Source organism: Lissotriton helveticus, chromosome 4_1, assembly GCF_964261635.1.
Source record: "Lissotriton helveticus chromosome 4_1, aLisHel1.1, whole genome shotgun sequence".
NCBI lineage: Eukaryota > Metazoa > Chordata > Amphibia > Caudata > Salamandridae > Lissotriton > Lissotriton helveticus.
This window is the reverse complement of record NC_136063.1, coordinates 1,865,797,375-1,865,825,066: the sequence shown is the minus strand read 5'-3', so window position 1 is coordinate 1,865,825,066 and position 27,692 is coordinate 1,865,797,375. Positions and strand designations below refer to the sequence as shown.

The window sequence follows — 27,692 nt, the reverse complement described above, 5'->3', positions numbered from 1 at the left end:
AAGTCCTCCATTGTGGTCTACTGAGGTTTCCGTCACTTTGCATCTTTGCACCCAGCTTCCCTTGTATAGGTAACCTGGTTCTTGGGGTATCCCCAGGGTGGGGTACCCCCAAACCTTCTGTTTCCCAAGGGTTATTTTCAGGATCCACTCTAAAGGGTCTTTCTCTAAAACTGCAACCACAACTTACCTGTTGACTTCTACTGGGCACACTGCTGTGTTTCCACTCCACACACAGCCTCCCGGGGGGTGCTAGGTACTTACCTTGGGTGGTTCCTTGTGTCTCCAGCTCTGCTGAGTCTCCTGGTCCAAGTTCCAACTTTGGTCGCAGTTTGCATTCCACTTCTTTAGTATATGGTTTGGTCTCCCCCTGGAGACCACGGTATTTAGTGCATACTTACCTGTTTACAATTGAAGTATGGTTGTGTATTTTTGTTCATATCTACGGGTATGAGATATACCAATGTGTTTGTGAGTGTTGTGTAATAAATAGACATATACACACTGTGTGGTTCTTTTTAATTTAAAATAACACTACATGATTATATCCGGTAAAACCAGCTGCTTAACACTGCTTCTGTATAAGCCTGAAGGCATCTCGCTTCCGGTACCACTTAGAGAGCTTTCTATGGTAGTCTAAGACCACTAAAATCACCATAAGAGTTGCCTGGATTAGTGCAAGGTACTTCACTTAAATAAGTTTACACCATATTCTAAGCCAGCCTCCTACACGTTCTTTGACATGATCAAACTGCTTGTTCATTTGTTTTTGACAGGTAGGCTGTCACTAGTGTCCACATCATGGGTACACCAGCTAGGCTGCCCAGGAGTCAATGAAAAGAGGTCATCAAACTGAGGTAGGACTTGCCTACAATCAGCCTGCTGTTGGTCATTGAGGGTGTCTGAAAAGACCACTCCTTCCACTGAAAAATCTTTAGGGTTCTTTTAAAGGAGGCCAGGGAGAAGTTCACTCTCTGCTTCCTGCTCCTCATCAATTACCATGAGCATGGCCATGGCATCCCTCACATTATAGGGTTTTAGGTGATTTACATGTATCACCCTTTTGGGGTATCTATATGTGCCAAGGTCAACCAAATAGGTGACATTCCCTTTCACCTGAAGGATAGGATTTGTCTTGGAGGTCTTCAGTTGTCACTGTATCCAAAACCCACACCTTCTGCCTTTTGATCATACAAGAGCTCTGGTGCATTTGCTTTTTTCATGTATTTAGCCATTCTTGAGCGAAGGCCAAGTACATAATCCATAATGTCTTCTGTTGGTTCCTGGAGGGGTCTCTCCCATCTTTCCTTCACCAGACAGAGTGGTCCCCTTACAGGGTGTCCAAATAAAAGTTCAAAGTCGGAGAACCATACTACCTTTTGTGGCACTCTCTGTAACAAAAAGGAGGCATGCTAGTAAAACAACCCATCTCCTTGTGAGCTTTTCAGGGAGTCCACCAATCAAACAATTTAGGGTCTTGTTAAAGCTTTTAACAAGCCCATTGGTCTGCAGATGGTATGGTGTCATGCCACACTCAGTCCACATATGCTTTAAGTATGATACAGACATGTAGTGTGTACTCTGTCTGATACTACGTCCATAGAAAAGCCACCCTAGAAAAAATACCATGGAGGACCTTGGCGACTGCAAGGGCAGTGGTGGCACTTAGGAGAATTTCCTCAGGTTACTTGGTGGAGTGATCCACTACTAATAGAATAAATGTGTTCTCTGATGCTGTGTGAGGGCCAGGGGTACTAATAATGTCAATCCTACCCCTTTGAATGGGTACACCAAGCAATGGAAATGGAACTAAGGGGGTCTTCAGGTGGCTACCTGTCTTGCCACTGGCTTGACAGCTGAAACAGAAGTTTCAAAAGTTCTTCACCTTCCAATACATTACAGGACAGTAGAAGTGGATGACTAACCTACTCCAGGTTTTTATCTGGCCAAGATGCCCAGCTAGGGGAACGTCAGGTCCAATGTTGGAAGAAACTCTCTAAACTGCTGAGGCACTACCACTCTTCTAGAAGACCAGGTCTGGGGTCTCTGGCCTCAGTGTATAGGAGTCCCTCCTCCCAATAGGTCCTGGAGGAACCACTAATGCTTCCCTTTCCTGATGAGCGGCTTGCTGCCTCAGGCTTTCCAGAGTGGGACAGGTCCTCTGCCCCTGGTACAGATATTCCCAGAGGGTCCCCCTGGACCCAAATGATCTGCTGTGTAAGGCTCAAGATCCGGGGCACAGTTTCCTCTGGGTATGACAAGTCTTCTCCCTAAGGAGAGGGGAATTGATCTGCTGTCTGTATAGAAGCTGGCTGCCCAGACTTCTTGCTCTTTCTCTTGGAAGGTTGGTCTATAATTTCAGGCTCCAATACTTCTTTTCACCATGGGTTCTACTCTGTGCTCTGGTTTTCACACACACCTATTCAGATATTCCCAGTGTTGCTGGATGGGTTTTTCTTTCTATCTTAGCCCATGCCGAGTACTCCAAATATTTGCAAAGCAAACACTGGACTGGGATGGCAGAAGATTCCACTACCCTTTTGTGGTCAGTAACTCCTCCCCATTCTACGGACACCATGGTCATTGGATGAACCTTAGCCTGATTGTCAACATTGAGGACTGTGTAAGTCACTCCAGGCAAGTACTGGCCTGAGGTAACCAGTTGTTCAGCTACCATAGTGACACTGGCACCAGTATCTCACCAAGCTTAAATCTTAACCCCATGTATATGTGGCTCTTGTCTATAATTTTCCAGATTACTGGGCAATAGAGCCAGGGTTGCAATATCCACTCCACCCTCTGTGACTAACGTTGCCTCAGCAGGCTCTCCGATATAGTCAGTGCCCACCTGTGATCTCATCTGGAGACTGCATATTTCTAGAAGCATTGGGGCCGATTCACAGAACTAACCAACGACAAAATCCTAAATGTACTACTTTTGGTTTTCACAGAAGGCATTTAGTAGTCTTAAGTTGGGATTTTGTCTTAAATTAGGATTTTGTCTTAAGTTAGGATTTTGTCCTAAATTAGGATTTTGTCTTAAATTAGGATTTTGTCTTAAGTTAGGATTTTGTCCTAAATTAGGATTTTGTCTTAATAAACTTAAGACAAACTTAAGTTAAACTTAGACTTAAACTGCAGCCGAGCTCCAGTTCTCGGGCATCAAGTCTTCTTTGTCCTGGTCTTCTTCTTGTCCATCAAATCAAACTTCAAGGTCTAGGGATGCCACCTAAATACAGAATGTAGGCTCATTACAGGGTGAGACAGGTAGTAGCCAATGGGTTACCTACCTTTATGGTGCTTACCCCCTCTAAATGACCACTTCCTGTGAGAAGGGGCACTACCCTAGCCCTGATAGGTTGTTTCTCCACCATCCCGAGATGGCTGATTTTCAGGAGAGGGGTTCACATTGCCTGCCCCACCCTATGGATGTTGTTGGCTGATTGTGGACTATACTCCTCATCTAACTCATTTTCCTGCCTTTCCTTCCACCAAATGTAAACCAGGACAGGGGGGTTGGCATCCTCCACTATCTAGGGAAGCCTGGGCTGAACTTCAAAATCGTCAGCGTCTTTGAGGCTTCCTGCACTGGAAGTCCATTCCGGACTGGAGGAGGTGTGAATCACCTACGCCCAGAGTAGGCTTTGTTTCTGGCCACTGAGAATTGTGGCTCTATCCCAATAAGGTCAGACCATGTCTGGTGGTGGCAGACTAACTATGAGTAGTCAGAGACCACACTAGTGCTTGGTAGGTTTTCAGGGCACTTTCCCAAAGGGTCTCATGGGTACGTTTATTAATAAATTCCTCACTGGCATCAGTGCGGATTTATTAAGACATGATATTTGGTACAAAACATCTTATGGTACAGTGAAGCCATCATGGAGCTAGGAAACTCATAATGACAAGCATCCAGCCCATGTACTCTTTATGGCTTCCCTGTGCACTTACAGTACCCAAGAATGGCTCTGATATTGCAGGAGCATATCAGCTTATACAGATATGTCCACACATGGGATATAGTGCACCCTGCCTTAGGGCAGTAAGGCCACTGGTAGGGTGACTTACTTATGTCTCATACAGTGTGTGAGGGCATGCCACACAGGGCTGTGTGCAAGGTCGACTCTTCATTTTTCTCTGAACGAAGACACACTTCCTGCAGTGTCAGTTTGCATAGTCTTTTGAGGGGTCAATGGGGTGGCACAGTTTGTGCTGCATCCCCATGGACCCTCTTTAGTACCCAAGTCCTAGGTACCAGGGATACCATTTACTAGGAACTTACATGGGTGGCTGAAGTTTTGCCGATCGTGGTACTGTTTTAAGAAAGAGTTCTGGCATTGGAAGCCTGGTTAGCAGTGACCCAGTGCACGTACCGTTCAAAATCGCATCAAGCCAAACTTGGGGGCTAATCATGTCAAAAGAGGCACTTTCCCAAAAATGTCACAGGCGGGATGGAGCATAGTCTGCAGTCAAACGCACAAACAGGAAACTTTAGATCAATCCCACAGATAGGCGCAGCTTCATTACAATGGTCAAGGGAGTTTGGCCCCAATATGTCCAGAGGGGTACGCGCCCTCCTAAAATACCATAACATCAGACACCACATGAGTTAGGAACATATAGCCAATCAGTACACAGTACATACAGTGATCACCCTCTCCCCATGCCGGACATCTGGACACATTACCCACTGCCACATTGTGTCCATGCGAGGTCGAGGCCTACTGGTATTTTCCATTAGACAAATAATTTATCACTCCAGTGGTAGCAACTTACATTCACCACCATGTATGGATCACTAAAAACCTTTACGACCTACGATAAACAATATAAAAGAATGCCACAGACCAATTGTAAATTGAGACAGCCCTCAGACCATGTGCCTGTAACTGTTCTACCGGCAGCTAAGTTTAATTAAACTAACTGTTCCTGTTTAGCCAAACACCTCTTGTCTTTTTCAAAGAATTTCGTACTCATGAAACACTTGCATTATTAGGGAATATTGTAATGTAATCAACTGTTGCTTTCAAAAGTGAAAAAAATCCATTTTTTTTGTAACGGGCACTGCATTATTTTACACTATTCTTTAAGTAAATTAGAGGATAGACCAATTTGTTCAGTGTGAGGCAGTATTTTATTTTGGTCTATTGAAGTTGCACTGCATAAAATATTGACCAACACATTAAGTGTGAATGACTGAAGAATGGAAATGTAATAATACTTGATGTTCAAACAAAGAATTTATTTAAATTTGCATTAACGGTTCTCATATTTAAGAGTGGATGTACTATACCACGAGTGTTTTTTTGATTTTTTATACACTAAGGGGTAACGTGATTGAGTGTTTTTGTAAGTACTGTAAAAAGTTGCTTTCGATCGTTAATAAGGCTGTGGAAAGCAGAAAAGTATAGATCAACGTTTGCCAAATAAAAAATCTGTGTTGAGCCGATTCCTGTGAGAGAACCCATCTTTCCTCCTGTAAAAGGGTTGATGCAGCACAATGTTGCTTGGATAGCGGCTACATTTCCTAGCATGCCTGGTGCTTCATGACGGTAAGGGAACGTCTGAATAATAAATAAAACCCTGCTTCCTCGTACAAGACATAATGTTGGCACTCCAGCTTAATATGTTTGCATATAGTACTTAATTTCTTAATACAAAGGATAACCCATTTCAGCGCTGATGCCTTTGTAAAATCATTGTTTGCTATAGGAGTGTATTGTAGTACCACTGGCTGGCCATGTGTGGTACATGACTTACTCCAAGGCTAGAGTACATTTTTACCTGTTTTGACACTATTAGGGCTGTAGTAGGTTTAAAAGGTTATTTTGCATTGGTCTTACTCTTTTGAAGACGTGTTACTTCCTATATTTCACTAACTCCCTCCAATCTAGTAATGTTTATTTCCATTTCCCCTTCACTCGCCCTTGTTTCTCCCAAATTCACTGCTGCTAAAACGTATAGCTCCATAAATGGAGATCCCTGCCACCAATATGGAAATATACACATAATAAAAAGTGGAGCGGTAGAGTTGAAGATTTCAATCTGTAGATTTCTAAATTACATTTTGGAGCACATTAGGTAATCCAACATTAGAACTACTTTACATAATCCAAAATATATTTTCTGACCAAGCCCCTAGGTCCTTAGGCAGTAATGTGTTTGTTTTTATATTTTTTTAGCTCTAGTTAATATATCAATAATTTTAAATTAATGTACATTACGATTTTACAGTAAAATATGTTTTTTGAAAATAACAAACTTTAATAATATTTCTCATATTTTCCTAAACGGAGATCTCCATACCAGAGGCAAGGAATTCCATAAACAGCTGTAAAGTTGCTAATACTACGATCCTAAAATTAGGTATAAAAGGCTCCACCATCTCATTTAAGAGTGTGGAGACTCCTAAATCTAAACCTAGGAGCAAGCGTCCGCTTGGGAATGTGAATACCAAGAGTGGAGACTTCCACTTAATTTTGGGAGTGGATTTACACGTAGGTATATCAATTCATGTAAATTTATCTTTCTTTGTGAATCAAACTCTATGTCTTACTTCAAGTGCTTCTTGAGAAACATCTTCATTTTAATGAAAGAGATCATGAAAAGCATGATTTACAACACATCTCTCTTAACGCAGCAAAGTGCTTCTCTATGATGGAACAAGTTAAGGATCTTCAATGAATCTCTGCTGGGAGAATATCGACAAAGTTCTGCTGAGGATACTGTCACTGTTGGAAGCTTCAAATCAGAAAAGCAATATCCTTGCTGTATTGTTAGTCCACTGTAAATCCTATCGATGGCCCCAAAACAGCAACTTAAAATGAACAACACAACACATTCCATACCTTTGTGCTAGTCTGTGATATTTTAAAAGAAGATGTAGCATGCTAGTACCTTGGTAGCTTCAAAGTTCACACTGGTAGGAAGGAGGGGGAGAGTAGGGGGGGACGATGTGGTTATAGGGGTGGAAGCACATAGAGAAGAGGCACAGCTAAGCATGAAGAAATGCACTTGGCTTAAGAAAAGGCATTTATAAGAGACCTTTATTGACAACATTACAGAAGTTGAGGTAATTCTGTTTCCACTAAGTGCAGCAAGGGGAGTTCAAGAGGGTGGTTTCTTGGGCACAAAAACTTTGACCTGTGACTCTCAACTGTTAGCAGGAATCTCCGACTGCCATTGACAGAAGTTAATAACCCGATAGGTGGAAGTCCTAGGGCTGGAGCCTTTATAAGTGACTTAGGCAAGGCCTTGAATTTCATAATTGAAGGTCTCCCTGTACAATGTAGAACACTATTCTAATATACTCTGGCATCAATTCTAGTAATTGAATATATACACAAACAGATATAAAAATGAAGACAGTAAAGCACAAATTACTATACACTGTAAAACTACATCACAAAGGTAAGTACACTAAATGATAAAATAGTTGGACGGGTGCAAACAAGCTAGTGCAAGAACACATACAGATTTCTTTTGCTATTTACAGTCATCAGCAAACTGCAGTGTAAGTAAAAGAGCATGACTTCTGTAACAAGGAGGCTATACAGCTTGTTGACAGTTTACTGAGTGTGGTAAAGGTCATCAAATCACAGTTTGACTCAATGAGCCTCCAATGGGACATTATGCTTGATGCTATCTGAAGCGCCCACAGGCTGCCACAAAGTCGAAATTAAAGAGAGATGCAGGCATAAGGGGAAATGTTTAGTTTACAAAGGGTGGTTGAAGACATGCTGCTTTGGCATAACATATTGAAACTTTTTTTATATTTTCCTACTAAAACACACATTTATTTTACATGTTCTGAGTGCATACAACAAAATGAATAAATAACTACATTGAGGCATGAATCTTGAACAATGAGATTTACATTGATGGAAAAAGTTGTATTTGGATCATTTCGGAAAAATTAACACAAATCCAAAGGCTATTTGTGGTAAATTTCCCTTGGCAAAATGATCATCAGAGCAAAGCTTATGAACACAAACTCAACATCTGATCTAACAGCAAATATAAACAATGTTGTTTGCAGGATCAAACCCAGCATGACTAGACTAATCTTTTTCTCTTGGACTTTACCATTGAGTTACGTTTCACTGAGGTGACTCATATAAGTTCACTTGGTATTTATTTATTTATTTGCAGAGATTCATATAGCGCTGGCTAGTAAAGACCATATGCTTGTCATGCAAGCTCCAAAAGGCAGGTGGAAAAGATAAATATATTGTAGGATCCTGTGTGTCCTCATTCCCTGTATGTCCAAGCTGGTGCCTGGAATGCTGAGAGTGGAGGATGCAATGGGATGTGGTAGTGTGGTGTGGAGTGGAAGCTCGGAGATGAACACAGTTGGAGGGAGAATGGAGCACTGACAGGACCTACATCGATTACTGTAACTTAAGAGCCTGACATGAAATAAAGAACTTACCTTCTACCTGCGCCCTGACTTCAGCACTTTGGCAACAAGTTGTTAAGGACCTGTGTGAAAATGCATGCAAGTCCGTAACAATGGCTGATATTAATGCATTGCCTTCTGGGATAGTTCCTGTGTTTGAGTTTGAAAGGAGCCTTTTGCCTCAAATAGTCCTTAGGCTGCAGCAACAGCAGGTACGTCCGGCCAGGGGGTGACACTTCCTCCTTCTACTAGCCTCCACTACACACCAACATTCTATTACAACATTCGCGCTCATCATTTCAGACGCCCGCTCAGCAAGGCATGCAGTATACTTACTATGCATATGTTGGCGTACCTTGCAAATGATCGTTTTCAGAGGCTATCTGTTACTGAGCTGTACATAACACTGGTTTAACAAAACGTGACTCCTAGCTTACAGAGCCTTTCACCTAAAGTCCTTCACACTTCTGATTGTGCTCAAAACACAGCTAACTTTCACTGCTGCTATCCTCTTTGGTTTGTTCCTCGTGTTTCTCGTTGAAAGGGTCGATGGTGAGAGAAGGCTTATTCCTCGTGGGGAATATACCGGTAACAGATGGCTTTCGAAAGGTAGACAGCCTCCTCCGAAAGTTCTCCCCTGAAAAGAAATACAGAAGAGGGTCAAAGCAGCAGTTGGAGGCAGCCAGGGCCAGCGTGATAACCACGGATTTCTGCATGAATATGGTGTCTTCACAGGACCGGCCTCCTCGCAGGAAGTGGAGGTGGACCGTGCGCTGCACGTGGTAGGGCATGAAGCTTACGAGGAAGGCAGCCATTACGATGACAATCATTCGGACTGCTTTCTTACGAGATGTCTGCTGCTTGGTCATTGGATTCTTCAGCAAAGTCCTGATAATGAGAGTGTAGCAAACCAGGATGATACAAAAGGGAATGATGAAAAAACAAACAAGGGAAACGTAATTCAAAATGAACAGGGTTGATGCATTTTTGGATGCTGGGGGCTCGAAGCACTTTGTTTTGTTTCCACCTTCACCAACAACTTTATAAGAGCCGGTCATCAGAAATGGGACACTCGTCAGGGTGACAAAGATCCATATACCGGCGCACACGAGCTTGGCCTTCCTGACGTTCACCAGCTTGAGGTTCAGGACAGGGAACACAATGGCTATGAAGCGGCTGAAGCTCATGGCTGTCATCATGAAGATGCTGCAGTACAGGTTGACGTAGAAAGCATAGGACGAGATCCTGCAAAGGAGGTCACCGAAGAACCAATTGCCATTGTGGACATAGTAGACCACCCGCAGAGGGAGTGTGCAGATGAAGAGCAGATCCGAAATGGCCAGGTTAAGCATGTAGATGTGAAAAGCTGTCTTCTGACTGTACGTTTTGACGAGGATAAACAAGGCAAATCCATTTCCAAATAGGCCGAAAATGGAAAACATCGAATAAGCTGTTGAGTACACTTGATTCCGGAAGTCATCGATGCTGGAGCAGCTGCTGTTCGAGGAATTTAAGGAGGATATGTTTTCGGAAGCAGCCATCTTCGTTGTCTCAAGGGAGCCTGAGAAATAATAATAAAATATATATTTACAATTTTGACAACAAAACGGATAAAGCAGTTCTACTTTTTTTTATAATACTTCTGCTTTTAATATTTTGTTGCTATATATTAACATGCGTAGGAACAATACATGTTTGAACAAAGGGGCCACATTTCTCCTGGAATACTTGGATTGACTCTTTGACAGCAGCATCACTAAAGAGAACCCCCCCACTCTACACTTGTCACTATATCGGAATATATTTTAAGTAGGCAGGGAAAGTGGGCTCTATCCTGACAAATTGAATCAAATCAATTTGTTAAGCATAATTATTAAATTCATTGCAGATAATACTAAAGCTGTATGAAAGGTTAACATTTAACACCATGCGTAATCTGCTCAAAATTAGTTAAAAAAAACGACTAACTGGCAGATGCATCAACGTAGCCTTTTGCTATTCCTAAATAGCGATTTTTAAGGAATCGCTATTTAGGAATAGCAAAAGCCTATGCATGTAGGAATCGCTATTAAAATAGCGATTCCTTAACATTCCTTAATTGCTACTGGCAAATTGCTAGTCGCAATTAAGGAATGCTGTCCCATTCATTCCAATGGGCCTACAGGCCCATAGGAATGTATTGGAGATTGCATGAGCAATTTGCGAGTACCAGTAGGTACTCGCCAATTGCTCATGCAATTTCAAGGGTGCAAGGGTGTCAAAATGACACCCTGTTGCACCCCTGAAATTGATCTATGCACATATGTTGCACACACACATGCCCTAAGGGCATGTGTGTGCGCAACATGAAACTTTGAAAAATGCACAAAAGTGCTTTTTTCAAAGTTTTAGCAAATTACCATGAAGTTCAACTTCATGGTAATTTGCTCCCCCTATTAGCGAATTCGCTATTTTTTTTACTTTCATGCATTGCATTTAAGGAATCTCAATTTGGGATTCCTTAAATGCAATCGCAATTTAAGGAATCTCAATTTAGAGATTCCTTAAATTGCGATTTTTGCATTTGGGATGATGCATCCCAAATGGAAAAATACCGGGAGCAAAGGGGCAGATTCTGAGAATCTGCCCATTTGCTCCCTGTAGGGCAGATTCTGAGAATCTGCCCATTTGCTCCCGGTATTTACTTTGATGCATATGCCTGTTATTGGTTAAAAAAGTGCAGCCACAGATCAAGAGTCAAATTCTTTATCTTTAGAGTTAAGTCATTACAGTCCCTTTAAATTCAGTTGAACTCTTAATAACATCTTTATGGTATGTTGAGCAAGTTGTAGAGTGCTCATATACCCTGAGGTGTCTTCACGCTAGCAAACGGCTTGAACACTCCTGGATGAAACCCTAGTTAAAGGTGACTTATTAAAAAGCCAAGTTTCCAGCTCGTTTCTGAAGGCAAGCAAGGAGGGAGCAGCCAAGCTATGAGGTGGGAGCAAATTCCAAGCCTATGTGGCCCCGGCGGTGAGACTGCTTCCTCCCCATTTCACCCTCTTGAATCTAGAGACTACAGCTTTCTTTGCCCCATAAATCTCAGATTTCTACTGGGTTCATACAATCTGAACACTTCTCTCAGAAATTCAGGGTCGATATCATGCAAGGCCTTGTAGGCTGTACAGAGTGCCTTGAATTGTATTTATTTTATTATTATATATATATAAAAGACGATGCGAACACAGGATTTGGTGCAATTCTAATTATTTAGTGCCCTGCACTGCCGCCGTAACGCGTTTCAGCCCTCATGGGGCCTTGATCACATGACACGTTAGAGGAGCGATTTCAACCTTTTAAAGTGACAGTGCTGATTAACGTGACTAATAATGTTCATAGACATGGAAATGTTGAAATGATTGTCAATGCTCACAATTTTATTTCGACATTGGGAAACAAACAAATTGAGACTTGGTAATGTGCAATTTAGACAGTGCTAAACACAAATGTTGATAAATATGTAGTTAAATAAATAAATATTTAAATAAATACATATGACACCTGTTAAAAAAATGCCTGAATGAAAGAGCATTAAAACCTATTACATTAGATAACATGCATGTTTAAAAAGTAAAACAAATGTAAACTTTTCTTGTATAAAACAGCATGAGCCAATCATAACTAGGTTTTATCAAACTTGTCTCATTAACAATGATGTCTCCTATATGAGCGTAGAGTGATAAAACCCAAGTGGGCTTCGAACTGATACTCCATGCCTGATTATAAAGTGCCAGTGCAAGTGTAAAGTGTCACCTAAAGAACCAAAGAAAAAAGGTTCTAATGTGCAAATGTGCATAAATGGTAAAAATTGAATTTAAAAAAGAATACTGAGGCAGCGGCAGGTTTAAACAATTTCATAAATGCTTAAAACCAGAGTGTTGAAGACAAGTATAAAAATCCTCACTGGAATTTATACCCTGAGGTGTTTTGCAATCCATCTCTAATATGTATTTTGTCTCAAGCCTCCTTAGGAGTGCTTCACGGTCACCTCCTCTTCTCAGAGGGGGACCGAGTCCACAACAAAATACTTGAGCTCTTGTGACTTCTTTGCGTGAAGCTCCTCAAAATGTCTTACCACAGGGTACAACACATCGCCATTGTTGATTGCCCTTATGTGCTGGAGTATCCTCTTGTGGACCTGCAGCTTGGTACTGCTCACATATAGCAGGCAACAGGGACGCTCCAGCACATAAATTGCATATTCGGTTTTGCAGGTCAGTTTTTGTCAATGCGAGTCGGTTTGTTCTTAAAGGGTGTAACATATTCCGTTATGCTGACTCCATGTTTGCGAGCTTTACACATGGCACATTTAATTAACCCTTTACTGGTATTTAGCCATGATACACTGGTTCTCACTTCAGGACTGCTTTTGACTAAAGAAATGCTTATGGAGCGGGCTTTTCTAAACGTAATGTTGGGCGATCTAGTCAGATTGGCACCCAAGACTGGATCGTTTTTAACCAATGTCCAATTCTTATTGACAATCCTGTGTATTATTTTGTTTTGTTTACTGTAAGTGAGAATCAATCTGGACAGTTGTGTTGTCTCAGATGTCAATTTTGGATCAGTGTTGGATTTGCAGGCCAAAGCCTGTGATCGATCCTTTTAACTTGCTTTGGCAATGGCTTTGTTAATCTCTCCGAGGGAATTGCCCCTACTCAGAGACCTGTCTTGGCATTCAGTTTGTGCTTTTTGACAATCAAGGTCAGAACTGCAAATTCTCCTATTCCGCAGCATTTCCCCATGGGTTTTCTATACAACCTTGTATGTAGCTGGTTGTTTTGGGCTGTGATTTCGACATCAAGAAAACAGATGAACTCATTACTGACCTGGCCTATAAAATTTAGGTTTAAATTGTTTTCATTGATATGCTCAATAAATTGGGGGCGTGGCCTAACAAAATGGCCGGCTAGACCTGTTTTCGCACAGCTCCTGACCCAATGGTTAAAAAATCCTGTATAATCCTGGCGTAGTGGTGTCGCCGTGATCGATCCAGCAGTGGAGGCCCCCCTGACCTCCGCGGTGCTGGAGCTGCGACAGAAACACTGCCCGCAACCGAAGAACACCACGCGGCCCACAGCGGACCCGCCGGAGCCCGGAATCAGAAAATGGCGGCCTTTGCACTACGGGGTCGGTGAGGCGCGCCGCCGTGACTGAGGGGGCCTCGGAGTTTGGAGATGCTCCCATGACAGAAGGCAGGACGGGGTGCGGACCCCGATGGGGAGTGCAGGCGAATGGTGGCAGCGGTGCGCGGCCGGGTTGCTGCCCGCCGCAGAACCCGGTGTCTGGATCCACGCAAGGCAGGTGTGGCGTGGCCTGCTCGCGCCCCGGCTGCTACTGCCAGGGGGCGGCGCGGAGGCCCGTATTTTGAACAGCGCCTGTAGGGACCGGGCTGCCTGAGCAACATTTCCCCCCTCGGTGGAATATTGTGCCCTGAAGATCTCTGAGGGGGTGGAGGTGAGGAGTGGTGGTGAGCCTGGGTGGGCCTCCGCGCCGAGGTGTAGTCATAGACAGGCCCACCGATGGGAGTGCGAGCGACTGAGATCGGCGCTGGGTGGCCGGCTGGCAGATGAGATCCTGGTGACTGGGAACGGAGCCCACGCAAAACCGGTGCGGTGTGGCCCACTTGCACCCCGGCTGCAGCTGCCTGGAGGCAGCGCGGAGGCCCGAAAGCTGAATTGTGCTTATAGAGGCCTGGCAGGCTGCCCAGAGACACCCCCTTCTGTGGACTAGTGTGCCCTGGCAGTCCCCGATTCAATAACTGGGTGGAGTGGCGGTGAACCGACGTATGGTGGTCCAGTAGACGAGATTCTGAGGCCCGGAGGCAGGGTCCCCGCAGGACCAGTGTGTTGCGGCCTACGTCCACTCCGGCTGTAGTAGCCTGACAGCGCCTCGGGGACCCGCGCAGTCACCCGTGTCCAAGGCGGCCTGGCTGATGTGCCGCAGGTTCGTGGTGGTGCGGCTTTGACTGAAGGGGCCCAGGGGTGGCATGAGAGTCAACCCGGACTACATTATCTGTGACCAGTGGCCAGCACCAGTAGGATTGAGTAACCAACACCGAGGCCGGATCGCGACTCACGGGGTGGTGCTGGCCGTGATTACACTGGATAACAGTTGACCGGGTCTTGGGGGACGCCTAAGGGCCCGTGGGGTAGACGATACAGCCAGAAACGCCCAGCCACGGGGGGGTGGGACCCCCCACCTTCCGACAGCGCGTTCCCCTGAGAAGCACCCTACTACTGCTGTGCTGGATATGGGGAGGGACCGGCTTACAAGGGGAGCCCAGTCAAATAAAATGATGCAATACACTGTCCCAGGTCCAACATCGGCGGAACGCCTCAGAACGGACCGGGAGCTGGGGACCTACCAGGATGCAGCAGCCCGGGACAAAGGAGATCCGTGACTCCAGGGTGGCGTTGGAAACCAAAATGGACGGGATGGCAATAGACATTAATCATATTTGCCAGGACCTCAGGAAGGTGGCGGACAGGGTTACCACCACAGAGGGGGACCTGAGCACATTGCAATCCAAGGTCCGCCAGTTAAGAGAGACGGTCACACCTCTCCAGGATCACACGGCCCGGCTGGAGGATCGGGCAGAAGATAAGGAAGGGCGGTCCCAGAGGAATAATCTTCGCTTCCTGGGATTTCCAGAAAGGGCAGAAGGGCCGGCGGCGGACCTATACCTCGAGGACTGGATTGGCAAGGTCTTCCCGAATCTGCGCCTCTCCAAAATGTTTGCAGTGGAGAGGGCTCACAGGACTCTAGGGCCACCACTGAAACCAGGATCCCCACCTAGGGCCATAATAACCCGGCTATTCAATTTCAGGGACCAGGACACGATCCTACAACACATCCGCAACACGGGCCCGCCCAAATTTGACAATCACGACATCCATATTTTCCCAGACTATACGAGGAAGGTGCAAGATCTGCAGGACAACTTCCTAAGGGTTAATTGAAGGATGGGAAGCCAGAATATTAAATACAGTTTGCTACTCACGGCCAGGCTCTGAGTACAACTCGGCGACAAGACACACTTCTTTGTTAACCTGTTGGACGTGGATGATTGGATGGACTCGTTGGGTCTGGCAGGCCACAACCAAACACAGGGCTGGCAGGAGCAGAGACGTCGGAGTGGGCGGCGGCGGAACCAACGACGTGTAGAGGGAAATCAGCACCCGCGAGGACGTGATCTAGCAGAGGGAGGGCATATCACGGTGGGACCGGATGGCACTCTCCAGGCGGAACTGGAGGTGATCCCGACCCATAACCAGTTCTCCCCATTATGTATGGTACAGGAAACACAGTCGAGTCAGGAGGTGCCCCCAGCGTGGCCGTTGAGAACTCTGGAGACAAATGACTAGTGGACCCGGTGGTGAGAGCGGGAAAAGCGGGGTCATGGACACTGTGAGTATCTATTTTTTGACCCAGGGGGAACTGATCGGGCCTGAGAGACTTTTAAAAGGGGCCATTCGCCCGGAGACTCAGGGAACAGAGGGGGGGGCTCGATACCTGTTTCTTAAAGAGGTTACACTATTGCGTCAAATATAGACTTAACTGGCCGGCTGTAGAGTACTGAGGTGGCCGGGCTAGACCAATGGTTGGGCGGGTCTGCGCGGTACCAGTCAGTCGGCTGAACATCAAAACTGGGGGAGAGGGATTCCTCCAGACTCGAGAACATGCATTTTTGTGTTTTTCTACTCATTGATTACAAGTTTAGGGGGTGGTATAAAGGGTGGGTGGAGCTTTGGGGCGCTGTCCTCTGACCAGGACCGGGTTAGGAGAATGCAGTACTACCGCCTGTAGTTGGGGGGTGTTGGTGTTTCTTGTTTTGCTTTTGTTGGGGTTGCTGCCGGGTCTAAATGTAGCTGCTTTACGGGACACATAAGATGTCTGCTTTTTTGGGGGTCACACTCCAATGTTACGGGGGGTCCCTTGTATGATAGTATGGTGCTGCGATATCACCAACTGCTAACATAGACGGGTGATACACAAAGGTATAAACTGATAGCATGGAATGTTAGGGGCCTCAATAACATGATTAAGCAAATCAGGGTGGCCACCTACCTCAAGCGATATGGGGTAAGTATAGCCCTGCTACAGGAGACGCACCTTTGGGGAGACTGTCTCAAATATGTCCAACGTAGATGGCGGGGGCAGTTTTTCGCCACATCTTACTCGGGGTTCCCCAGAACAGTACTGATCTGGGTGGCGACGGGAGTCCCCTTCAAGGCCACACACACTAAGCAGGATCCAGAGGGGAGGTTTGTGATGGTGGTGGGGACGCTATATGCGCGTAGTATATGCCTGGTAAATATTTATGCTCCGAACAGTGATGATAGGGAGTTTCTGGGTCGGGTTCTAGGACAGTTAGACCTGGACCCAGACACAGAATTACTTATTGCAGGAGACTTTAATGGTGCCCTTGATGGGGCATTAGGTACGTCCCTCCCAAAATTGGATGAGAAGCCTAGAACAAGAGAAGTGATGGGCCAGATGCTCCAGAGTTATGGCTTATTAGATGTATGGAGGCACCGCAACCCCGCTCATCGGGTGTACTCGTGCCACACACATGCTGTCAATACCCACTTTAGACTGAGCTATTTTTTTCTCCAGGGAACGGCAATGCACCAAGTAGCAGAGATACAATATTTGGCCCGATACTTGTACGATCACTCCCCGCTCCTGCTCACGTACTCGTTAGACAGACCACGGCCTAAGATCCCACTATGGAGGCTAAACACAGAGGCTTTGGGCGACCCGACCTACAAAGATGCTATTTTACAAGGGCTCGAGGCGTATCAGGAGGTCAACTGGGGCTCAGCTAGCACAAAGAAAAAAAATGAAAAAAAATTGTAGAACACCTTCCTCCGTGCCCTTCCAAATTATCAGCAAGTCATCAATGTACCTGTACCACCTTATTACATTGGTAGACATTATTTAGCCATAGGTGGGCATGAGGAGTTGTTACTCCCACAGTCCCATGTGCAGATTGGCATAGCTGTGGGAGAAAAAGCCCCCATTGCCACACCCTAACCTGCTGGAACACCTGGTTCTGAAAAAGGAAGAAGTTATTTTCAAGGCACATTGTGATCATAGCCAGTAACATTTTGTAGTGCTGGAAAAAAACAAATCGGTCTTGTGTTTAAAAAATGCTCTATTGCTTTCAAACCGTCCCTGTAATGAATACTCTTATAAAGGGACGAGACATTCAATGATATGAGCAAACAGTCTGGATTCCAATCAATGTCAGCTATTTTTCTCAATAGGTTTCCCGTATCCTGAATGAAGGAAGGCAATCCCTTCACATATTCCTGTAAGTAAAAGTCCACATATTTACTTGCATTCTCCATTAGGCTGTTACAGGCAGATATTATTGGCCTTCCTGGTGGTTTGACCATGCCTTTGTGTATCTTTGGGATAAAATACACCACTGGCATGACAGGGTGATCATATTTGAGGAACTTGAATTCTTCAGCTGTTAACAACCCTGCACTTTTCCATGCCAGCAGACTATAATAGATGGTGTTCCACGAAGCCTTGACAGCTAACATTGTGCTGCATCTGTAACAGTCCCTATCGTTGAGTTGTTTTATAGCCTCGTCCATGTATTAGTCTCATGGCCACAGCACCACGTTCCCTCCTTTGTCCGATTGGCGGATAATTATTTAATCATTTGCTTGCAACTTCTTCATCAACTGATAAAATATACATTGTCTTGAATAGTGTACTGTTTTTTGATGCCAGCTTGTTTTTTGTTTAGAGATTTCAATTCCTGTGATATTTTGTCATTGAAAACATCTATGTTGTCCCATAGCGTGATCGGACAGAATGTTTATTTAGGCTTCAAATGAGTCACTGTGGCACCCCCATACATTGATGGATCTTGGCTATTGGATGGCTCAGCACCTTCATTATCATGCTGCAATTGTTGAGGATCTTGCAATAGTCCCACATCACCAGCTGTTAGTATTGAAGGGCTAGTGTTTTCATTTATTGGTGCTTCAATTTGTTTGACCCTTGGTGGCCCTTGCAGCAAATGAAATTTACGCAGTTTGAGTTTGCACTCAAATTTGTACATGTCGATGCAGGTTTGTGCATAATTAAAATCACTTTTGGGACTGATGGATACTATATGTGAAGTTCACTTTCAGTTAGAGACACATTTGTCAAGTTGATGACAGTTTGTGGATCACTGTTGTAACCTGTTAATCCTATTTGCGCTTCCATTGTTTCTCTTGTTTTCTGTTGGTTTGCTTTGCGTTTGTGGCTGCATTGTTGTCTCTCCCATCGTTTCTTGTTGCGTTGTTGCAGGTGTTTGCACAGGGAGCACGGGAACGCAGTGTCTGCCTTCTGTCCTGGCGCAAGCAATCGGCTTCCTGGGCCAGGGAGAATTTTTTAAACCCCAAGCACTGAACCCTTATTTGTTCGTTGTCGGATTCGATGTCGATTGCTGAACTGAGGTCTGAGGCTGACACGGCTGCTGGTGTACTATTATTTGCATCACGTAATACTGGAGGAAGAGGACTCACTTTTCTCGATGCTTTGACATTGTCGTATTTTTTCGAAAAGGTGAAGACTTGGACATGTTCTAGTCCAATTTGTCATATTGGAACTTGAATGCCTTTCTTCTTTTAATAACCGCCTCCTCATGATGCAGGCGTGCCAACATGTCCTCTCGATATTTAGGAGTCACAGCCATGACTTCTAGTTTCTCAATGTCAGCTTTCAAGGCATCGATTTTGATTTGCAATACTTCGCTATCACTCTTGGCATAATTCACGAGAATTTCCACGAATCTATGCGAGGACTCAAGATTGCAATCTGCCCATTTCGCGAACATCCGAACCAGAGAGGACAGGGACTCAGACATAAGCGGGGACATTCCAATACTTACAACACTGACCACATTAGGAAACCAACACAGTCAGACAAATGGTTCAACCATAACAGATCCTTTTGATCTAACAATTGGCAGGTGGGTGACCGATATCACAGATAGAGCCACGAATGTCCCAGGCGGCACCACTTTCCAGAGAAAAAGTAAATTTGTGCCGATTACACCAAGAGACAATGTGGATGTATTTAGTGACTTAGTGAAAGGAGATTTGGATAAACTAATTACGTTACGCTCCCCAAGTAAAAACTTTAATAAGGAGCAATGGAAGGTGATCCAAAGCCTGAAACAAGATACAAACACAATAATCAAACCCTCAGATAAGGACGGAAACATTGTGCTCATGCCCAGGGAGATGTATATGGATGAGGCAAAAAGACAATTGTCAGATACAACATGCTATTGTAAGGTGGATAAAAAATATCTGATACATTTACAAGAAACTTATTACAAGAAATTGGAGTTCTGGCAAGGGAATGGGTTGTTAACATGGGATGAGGAACGATATCTGCATAAAGACAACCCAGTAACTCATGCATTTTATTTATTGCCGAAAGTCCATAAAAGCTTGACTAAACCACCAGGGAGACCTATAGTCTCATCCATAAACTGTCTCTTTGAGAACACTAGTGTCTACATAGATCATTTTCTCTTCCCTTATGTACGGAAACTAACATCGTACACACGAGACACCACCGATTTCATACACAAAATTTCCAAATTGGAAGTGGATGAACAATGCTGGTTGGTATGCCTTGATGTCGAGTCTTTGTATACCAGCATTAGACATGAAGACGGCTTCAAGGCATGCCAATTTTTCCTGAAGCAACGCAGGATGGATTACTGGGAACATACTTGTATGTTGCTTGAAATGATCCGATTGTGTCTGAATGAAAATATCTTTCTATTTGATAAGGTCCACTATAGACAGCAACAGGGTACTTCCATGGGCACCTGCTTCGCCCCCAGCTACACCAACTTGTTGGTCGGCTGGTGGGAGAAGCAGGTGCTCTGGAATGACCTTACGGAGAAGTGGGCTCTAAATGTGAGAAAGTGGACGCGATATATTGATGACGTCTTTTTTGTGTGGCGGGGGTCAGAAGGAGATTTGAATCTTTTCATTGATTGTTTGAATATAAATGAGGTCAACCTCAAATTTACGAGACACTATAGCCAACACACAGTAGATTTTCTAGACGTCAAAATCAGCAAAGTACATAACCACCTGACAACAACTTTATTCAGGAAAGACACAGCAGGAAACTCATTACTCCACTCTTCTAGCGCGCATCACCCCATCTTTAGATGGGGAATTCCATTTAGTGAGTTCCTAAGGGCAAAAAGGAACTGTTCAGTAGATGGCCAGTTCCAACAAACAAAAGAAGACATGAAAAACAGATTTTTAGCCCGAGGATACTCCAAGAAATCATTAAAAGAAGCCGAAGAGAGAGTAAATAAAGTGACCAGAGAAGAGGCATTGACATCTAAGAAAGAAATCTCTAAGACCAAAACGCCTGAGATCAGATTCATAACCAAATACTGTGGCCAATCTCATCAAATAAGAAAAATCTTGAAGAATAGATGGGATATCTTAAGACAGGATCCTGTCTTGAGAAATTCCATTGGCACTACCCCAGGCATCTCCTACAAACGTGGACAATCTTTAAAAGATTGTCTGGTTCAGAGCCACTTAGCACCAAAGGAAACAGACTGGTGGCAAACGAGCAAAGGCTTTAGGAAATGTGGCAACTGTAAAGCCTGTAAGGATAGTGTCAATTGTAATAAGATTTTTCTCCCCAAAACTAAAAAGAATTGGGAAATCAAACCCCGCATAACATGTTCCACCAATTATGTGGTATACCTCATACGCTGCCCGTGTGATCTATGGTACATAGGGTCAACAACAGCTCCAGTGAAAAAACGTATTCTCGAACACTGGGGCGCAATTACTAATAAAGACCTTTCTTATAGTACCGCTAGACACTTTAACCAGTTCCATCAGAGTAAAACATCAGCAGCTAAGTATGTAGGACTTGCCACGGTTAAAAGTAACATCAGGGGTGGGGATAGATTGGCTGCATTACGGAAATTGGAATCAAGACTAATTTTATTGGCAGGAACCCTTTTCCCAGGGGGTATGAACATGGACGAAGAACTACATTCTCACCTATAGGAGAACTGACATACCCCACTGTAAATGATAAGACTGTAAGATGCGAGTCTGACTACCCATCAGACACTTTCTTTTGTTTTTAAAAAAAAATTGTGTTTTTTTTATATAAAAAAAATTTCCCCACCCCGCATATCTTCACATTTCCACGTTGTAGACCAGCCAATCAAGTTAGGGCCATCACTTATGTATTTCTATATCAAGATAAAATGTTATACCTCTTCTGTAAAGGATGATGCATAAAATGTGAATTTTGATTTATACCAAAACCCCCTCTTCTACTTTCCCTGTCTGTTATAGGTGGAGTGGGAAGCTATCCTGGAAGAATGATCAGAGACCTTAGACTTGGGGAAAAAAAAGAGGAAAAAAATTGGAGATTGTTTTTTTTTTATATAACAATCATGTGTTAGACCAAATAGAACTTAAGGGGTTAAGAAGAAGGGAGGGGGGAGAATATAAGGATACTACACCGTTATTTTTCCATGACCAAATGGCAAAAGAGGTTTGCTTTTGAAAAATATGAATTTTCAGGTACTAAACCTTGATTTGAAATCAATGAAAGCCCACTTTATTTAACAAAATGACATCACGAAAAAGAGCTGTTTTTTTTGCACTTTATTAATTTAATTGCACTTATGATCAATGATTTTAATTGATTGTATTATCATGTCACATACTTTCATCAGAAAAGATAGGATCACGATTGTGTACCTGTACATACATGCATTGTTTGCGTCATGAAATAATAAAGCATGAATTGTTGATAGAAGAGAAAAAAACGTGAATACACCTTTAAAAGGTGGTGTGTGAGGAACGCAGGTCATGTGACCAAGAGCAACCAGGGTTGTTCGAAACGCGTTATCCTCTGTCGTTTGTTGTGCTGTAAATAAACATTGGATAAGGATTATGGGCTCGTCTGGCTTCTGTTAAGCTGACTGGAATTCTGTCGTTTCATATATATATATATATATATATATTACCTACTGGCAGTCGCCAGTAGGTATATATAGTTAGGACCTAGTTTCCAGAGGAAATCCACAACATTCTATTGGGAATAACTTTGGCGCCGGTTAATGAATCTACGTGAATTTCTCAAAGAAGATGGCCCGTTACGCTCCGCTCCTTCCCTGAAAGTTTGAGGGGGGTTCGTCAAGTGGGGGCTGAGATAAAAGGGGGGTCCCAAAACGTGTTTTCCCCATGCAAATTTCTATAGGACATTTAGACACGGCTACAGCCCGAACGGCTGAACGGAATTATTTGAAATTTGGTAAAATGGAAGAGACTGGTTCGCAGATTACGCTTTTCTTTAAATGGTGTAAATCCGTCCAGTATTTTCTGAGAAAATTGCATTTAAAATCACTTATATATCTATAGGCGCGCACCCGTGCGCGCACTGGCCAGCCCGCTTATTTTAAATAATTACGAGTGCCCACCTCGTTTTTGTCCCCGCCTGCCTGCCTGAAATCGGGCCGCCGCGCTGCCTGCGGCGACCCGGAAGTGCTGGGGCCGGCCGGCCAATCCCAGCGCGGCCGGCCGGAAATGCCCGCCCCCGCCGCGAGGGGGAAGAAGGAAGACGGTGGCTGACTCTGCAGGGCTCCCGTGATGGGAGGGAGCCCTGCCACCTGGAAGAGAAGCATCGTCTGCGGCTGGGGCTCCCATGTGCTGAGGGAGCCCCGAGGAGAGAAGGAAGCCGCCGGCACCAGGACGAAGAGGAGGCCGGACGGATAGGTGCGGGGCTCCCCTGTGCCGAGGGAGCCCCGGAGACCAAGAGGGAGGCTGGAGCAGTGGCGGAGGGGGCGCGGGGCACATTGTCGGTGCCCGTCCCCGCCGCAGTCTAGCCGCCGCCCGGGGAAGCGAGGAGCTCGCCCGCAGAGCAGCCGGTGAGTAACGCAGGCTGGGGAGGGCTCCGTGAGGTTTACGTGGGTTCGGACTGTGATTGTCTCAACCCACAAACCGTTAGATAGAAAGCCACCATCCAGAAATCAGAGGATGAACATGAGGCAGTTTTAAATTTTGAGCAGATGTCCAGGCTTATAAATAGCAGATATGTACCAATAGTACAGCATAGATAAGGTGGTGGTGTCATACTCTGAATAAAAACAAGCTTCATGTGGCATAATTGAATTCCTGAGATTGTATGTGGTTGTGGGCCCATGAGCATATCCTCTGGCTAGAGTTGCTGGCTGCATAGACATGTTGTCGAAGAGTAAATAATGGGTCATTCATCTTCACCGTCCCATTACTTTGACCCACTATCTCTCCTTGCTTATCAAGAGACTCTGACCCATGGTTGCTTTAGTCAATATTGGAGGATTTAGGGGTATTTGACCCATGTCTATCATTTATACTTCTTCCCACTTAGGTAACAGACACAATGTAACTTTCTTTTAATTGCATCTTTTTTTAGGCATATTTGATCCCTAAATTTTCTACAAATACAAGAGTTGGGGAACAATCTCCCCTTCTTAAACCATGATTAGAGACCCAACATACTGGCCACCATTGATATATTTAAGTTAATTAGCACTTTAAAAGAGTTCTATGCTTTGTCTAAGCCTTCTTGAAATGATGTATATAAAAATATACAGAGGGAGGCAAAATGCTCCAAACTTTCCAGAGGGGTGCTGTTGGTCATCCACCTAAATACGGATGCATTTGTATCTGAGTGAGATAATCTGTATTATTAAGCACAACATTTTTAATACCCAGGGCCTCTAGTATAGTCAATTGTTTCTGGAAGCTTATTTGAGTCTGATCCCTAATTACTGCCCATCCACATATTATAGGATATTCATTTTGGTGATTATGCAATTTTGGGGGATTTGCCCAAATCATCAAAATGAAACCTGAGAAGTCCCCCACAAACAAACTAAAAGCAATGTGGGCCATAATACAGCTATGCTTTTAACTCACTGTGACTCTCCCAGAGAGGCGTTATTGAGAGATTGCAATCACTGTGTCTGAATTCAGCAAAATTATTAATTGAATCAGGGTGTCCTTCATGCCCAGCATTCTCAATTTACCCAAAGTAATGGCATATTTATAGAAGCAAGGATGGCCTAATACTATGTAAAGACAACACTAATGAGCTCACACATTTTTCAACCATTTTTCCACAAGTCATGCAAGGATAAGGCATTGGTCTATAATTTCTTTACACACTCCAAAGCCTCTCTGATTCAGAGGTAATGTATTCTCTTCTACTCAGTTTTCCAGTTTATGCATCCCAGAATCAGCTTGACAAATAGCTTCCGAAGAGAGTGTCCAGTTTGTCTTATTTCAGAGCACAAAAGATGATTGGGTTGATTTGTTTTCAGACTTCGTAACACTTACCAGGTTTAAAAGAAGTGATCCATAGCAATGTGTTGTGCCAAAGCTAAATGGAAATTCAACTCTTCTAGATTCTTAAAATTCCCTGAAAATCTTCAAAAATGTTGTTAATACTTGGAGAGTGATTTTTTCACACACACACACACACACACATATATATATATATATTACCTACTGGCAGTCACCAGTAGGTATATATAGTTAGGACCTAGTTTCCATAGGAAATCCACAACATTCTATTGGGAATAACTTTGGCGCCGGTTAATGAATCTACGTGAATTTCTCAAAGAAGATGGCCCGTTACGCTCCGCTCCTTCCCTGAAAGTTTGAGGGGGGTTCGTCAAGTGGGGGCTGAGACGGGATCGGGGCTTTATTGTACTTTAAGGGAGAAGCTAAGCCTCCAAGCTCCAGCCGGTACGAGTCCTTAAGCGTCCAACCGGTGTGTTTCAGAGTTCATTCTACTCTCGAACAGTGACTTATCTTGCTCATACATCTTATCTTGCTCATACTTGCTGCAACCCTTTAATGCCGCATGTGCCATTTTCTACAACTGACAGTAACAATTATTAAATTTTGAGCTGCCGGATTCTGGAATGTAATGAATTCGCTGCTGCAGATTGAAAATTGGGTTGCCAATTAAACATGGGAAAGAAAAAATCTGCTGCTGTTCGGAAAGAAGAAACCAAATCTGTTTTGAATAAGATCTGGCAGCAGAAGTGCCGGATGCAAAAGATTAGGAAAGTCGAACTTCACTTTAGTATCACTGAGAAAAACACGTTTTTAAGTTATGCCATTTAACGCAACTGTGTTCTTTTTCTCTGCCCTTGTGTATTGGTGCAATAATGGATGCTCCAGCATCTCACAGAAAGAGCCAGCAAAAAAAAAACATCTTTTCAGAAAGAGACAACTTATTTCAATGATGCTCTAATATAAACACGGAGGAATACAACCAAATAAACAAAATCACATTTGATAGTATAGGTTAAAATTTGCTTTCAATAAGCTTCATCCTTTTGTCGAGATTACATCTTCGATTTCCACACAAGAATTGTCAAAGCTCCCAAATAAGGCCGTGCCAAGTTGACCATAGTTTTTATTTTTGTTCAAACGTTCAACATGCCAACGGCACACTAATTAGATGTAAATGTGTTTATATAGCGCCTTCTACCCATATGTCTTGTAGCGCTGTATTCATATCGCTGTGGAACCCTTTCTGGCTTTCCTGTGAGATGTTCACTCCTGGGCACCCCCAAGGTGAAGCCAGGCATCCAAGTGCTTTCGGGCCGTTGAGGAGACCCATAATTAGAGTAGGCTTGTTACAATATGGGCCGGAACATAAAACGTGCTGGGCCTTTTTTTGAAATGTGACTTAGCATTAAAGATGTGCTGACTTTTCACAATTTAAATGAAAATAGAGCAGTGCTTTAATTAAATACCCCCTCTCCCACTTGTGATAAAGTTACATGGAAAGCTTTGAAGTGCTCACCGTCCTTTGTCCCCAAGGGGCGGCAATCTGAGGGATAGCCCCGGGTGTCACAAGCTCTAGCTACGTCCCTGTGGGAGAGTACCGCAGCTGCCGGCGGAGAGGAGAAGGCGAGCCACAGGAGAAGAGCCCCGCCGCACCTGAGGAGTGCCTCCTCTGTACCGGTGAGTGCGGGAAAGTACTGTGTGGCCCTGCTGGTCTAGCGGAGTTTCCAGGCACGCTGCAAAGTGAGTGCCCTAGGGCTGGGCTGCTCCATAAACTGGATCCTTAGGGCTGCTCAGGCGGTCCCACAAGGATATTAACATATTTAAACGTTATCCGCTAATAGAATTAGCATTTTAAAAACCTTGCAAATTCAATGAAAAAAACATAGGTTTCAGGCCTTATATAGTTAGGAATTAGCATTTAAAAAACCTTTAAATTCACTGAAAAAACCATAGGTTTTAGGCCTTATATAGTTAGGAATTAGCATTTAAAAAACCTTTGAAATTCACTGAAAAAACCATAGGTTTTAGGCCTTATATAGTTAGGAATTAGCATTTAAAAAACCTTTGAAATTCACTGAAAAAACCATAGGTTTTAGGCCTTATATAGTTAGGAATTAGCATTTAAAAAAAACCTTTGAAATTCACTGAAAAAACCATAGGTTTTAGGCCTTATATAGTTAGGAATTAGCATTTAAAAAAACCTTTGAAATTCACTGAAAAAACCATAGGTTTTAGGCCTTATATAGTTAGGAATTAGCATTTAAAAAACCTTTGAAATTCACTGAAAAAACCATAGGTTTTAGGCCTTATATAGTTAGGAATTAGCATTTAAAAAAAACCTTTGAAATTCACTGAAAAAACCATAGGTTTTAGGCCTTATATAGTTAGGAATTAGCATTTAAAAAAAACCTTTGAAATTCACTGAAAAAACCATAGGTTTTAGGCCTTATATAGTTAGGAATTAGCATTTAAAAAAACCTTTGAAATTCACTGAAAAAACCATAGGTTTTAGGCCTTATATGGTTAGGAATTAGCATTTAAAAAACCATTGAAATTCCTCCTATATATTTAGTTGGACTAACTATATTTGGCGCACCCGCAATCCACTGCTGATGATGTCACATATTACATAATTCATGACATGGTCAGTGACATCACTGATGACATCACTGATGACATATCAAATGACATCACTGATGACATCACTGATGACATCTCATTTGACATCACTGATTACATCACTGATTACATCATTCATGTGATAATACGATGCACCTCCTCACACTCTAATATAACCTTTGATGCACCCAGTGTTAAATACAGACTACCATTCTTGAAACCATTGACATACCAATACCAGTTACTACATAGGCACTTACTGATTCCTAGGT

At 43.6% G+C, this 27,692-nt stretch overlaps 1 protein-coding gene across 6 annotated transcripts in view; it reads right to left on the bottom strand.

The window, feature by feature from the left end:
• Positions 1–7,021: 7,021 nt before the first annotated feature.
• The window catches only part of CYSLTR1 (cysteinyl leukotriene receptor 1), a 676,208-nt gene continuing 655,537 nt past the window's right edge, over positions 7,022–27,692 (bottom strand). For 3 of the 6 annotated variants that reach the window (XM_078688519.1, XM_078688520.1, XM_078688522.1), the window contains one exon: positions 7,022–9,953. In XM_078688519.1, the coding sequence (XP_078544645.1) occupies positions 8,881–9,933 (1,053 nt within the window). In that variant the 5' untranslated portion in view covers positions 9,934–9,953 and the 3' untranslated portion in view covers positions 7,022–8,880. The remainder of the gene's footprint in view (positions 9,954–27,692) is intronic. The other 3 variants (XM_078688521.1, XM_078688517.1, XM_078688523.1) reach the window with 1 other exon arrangement.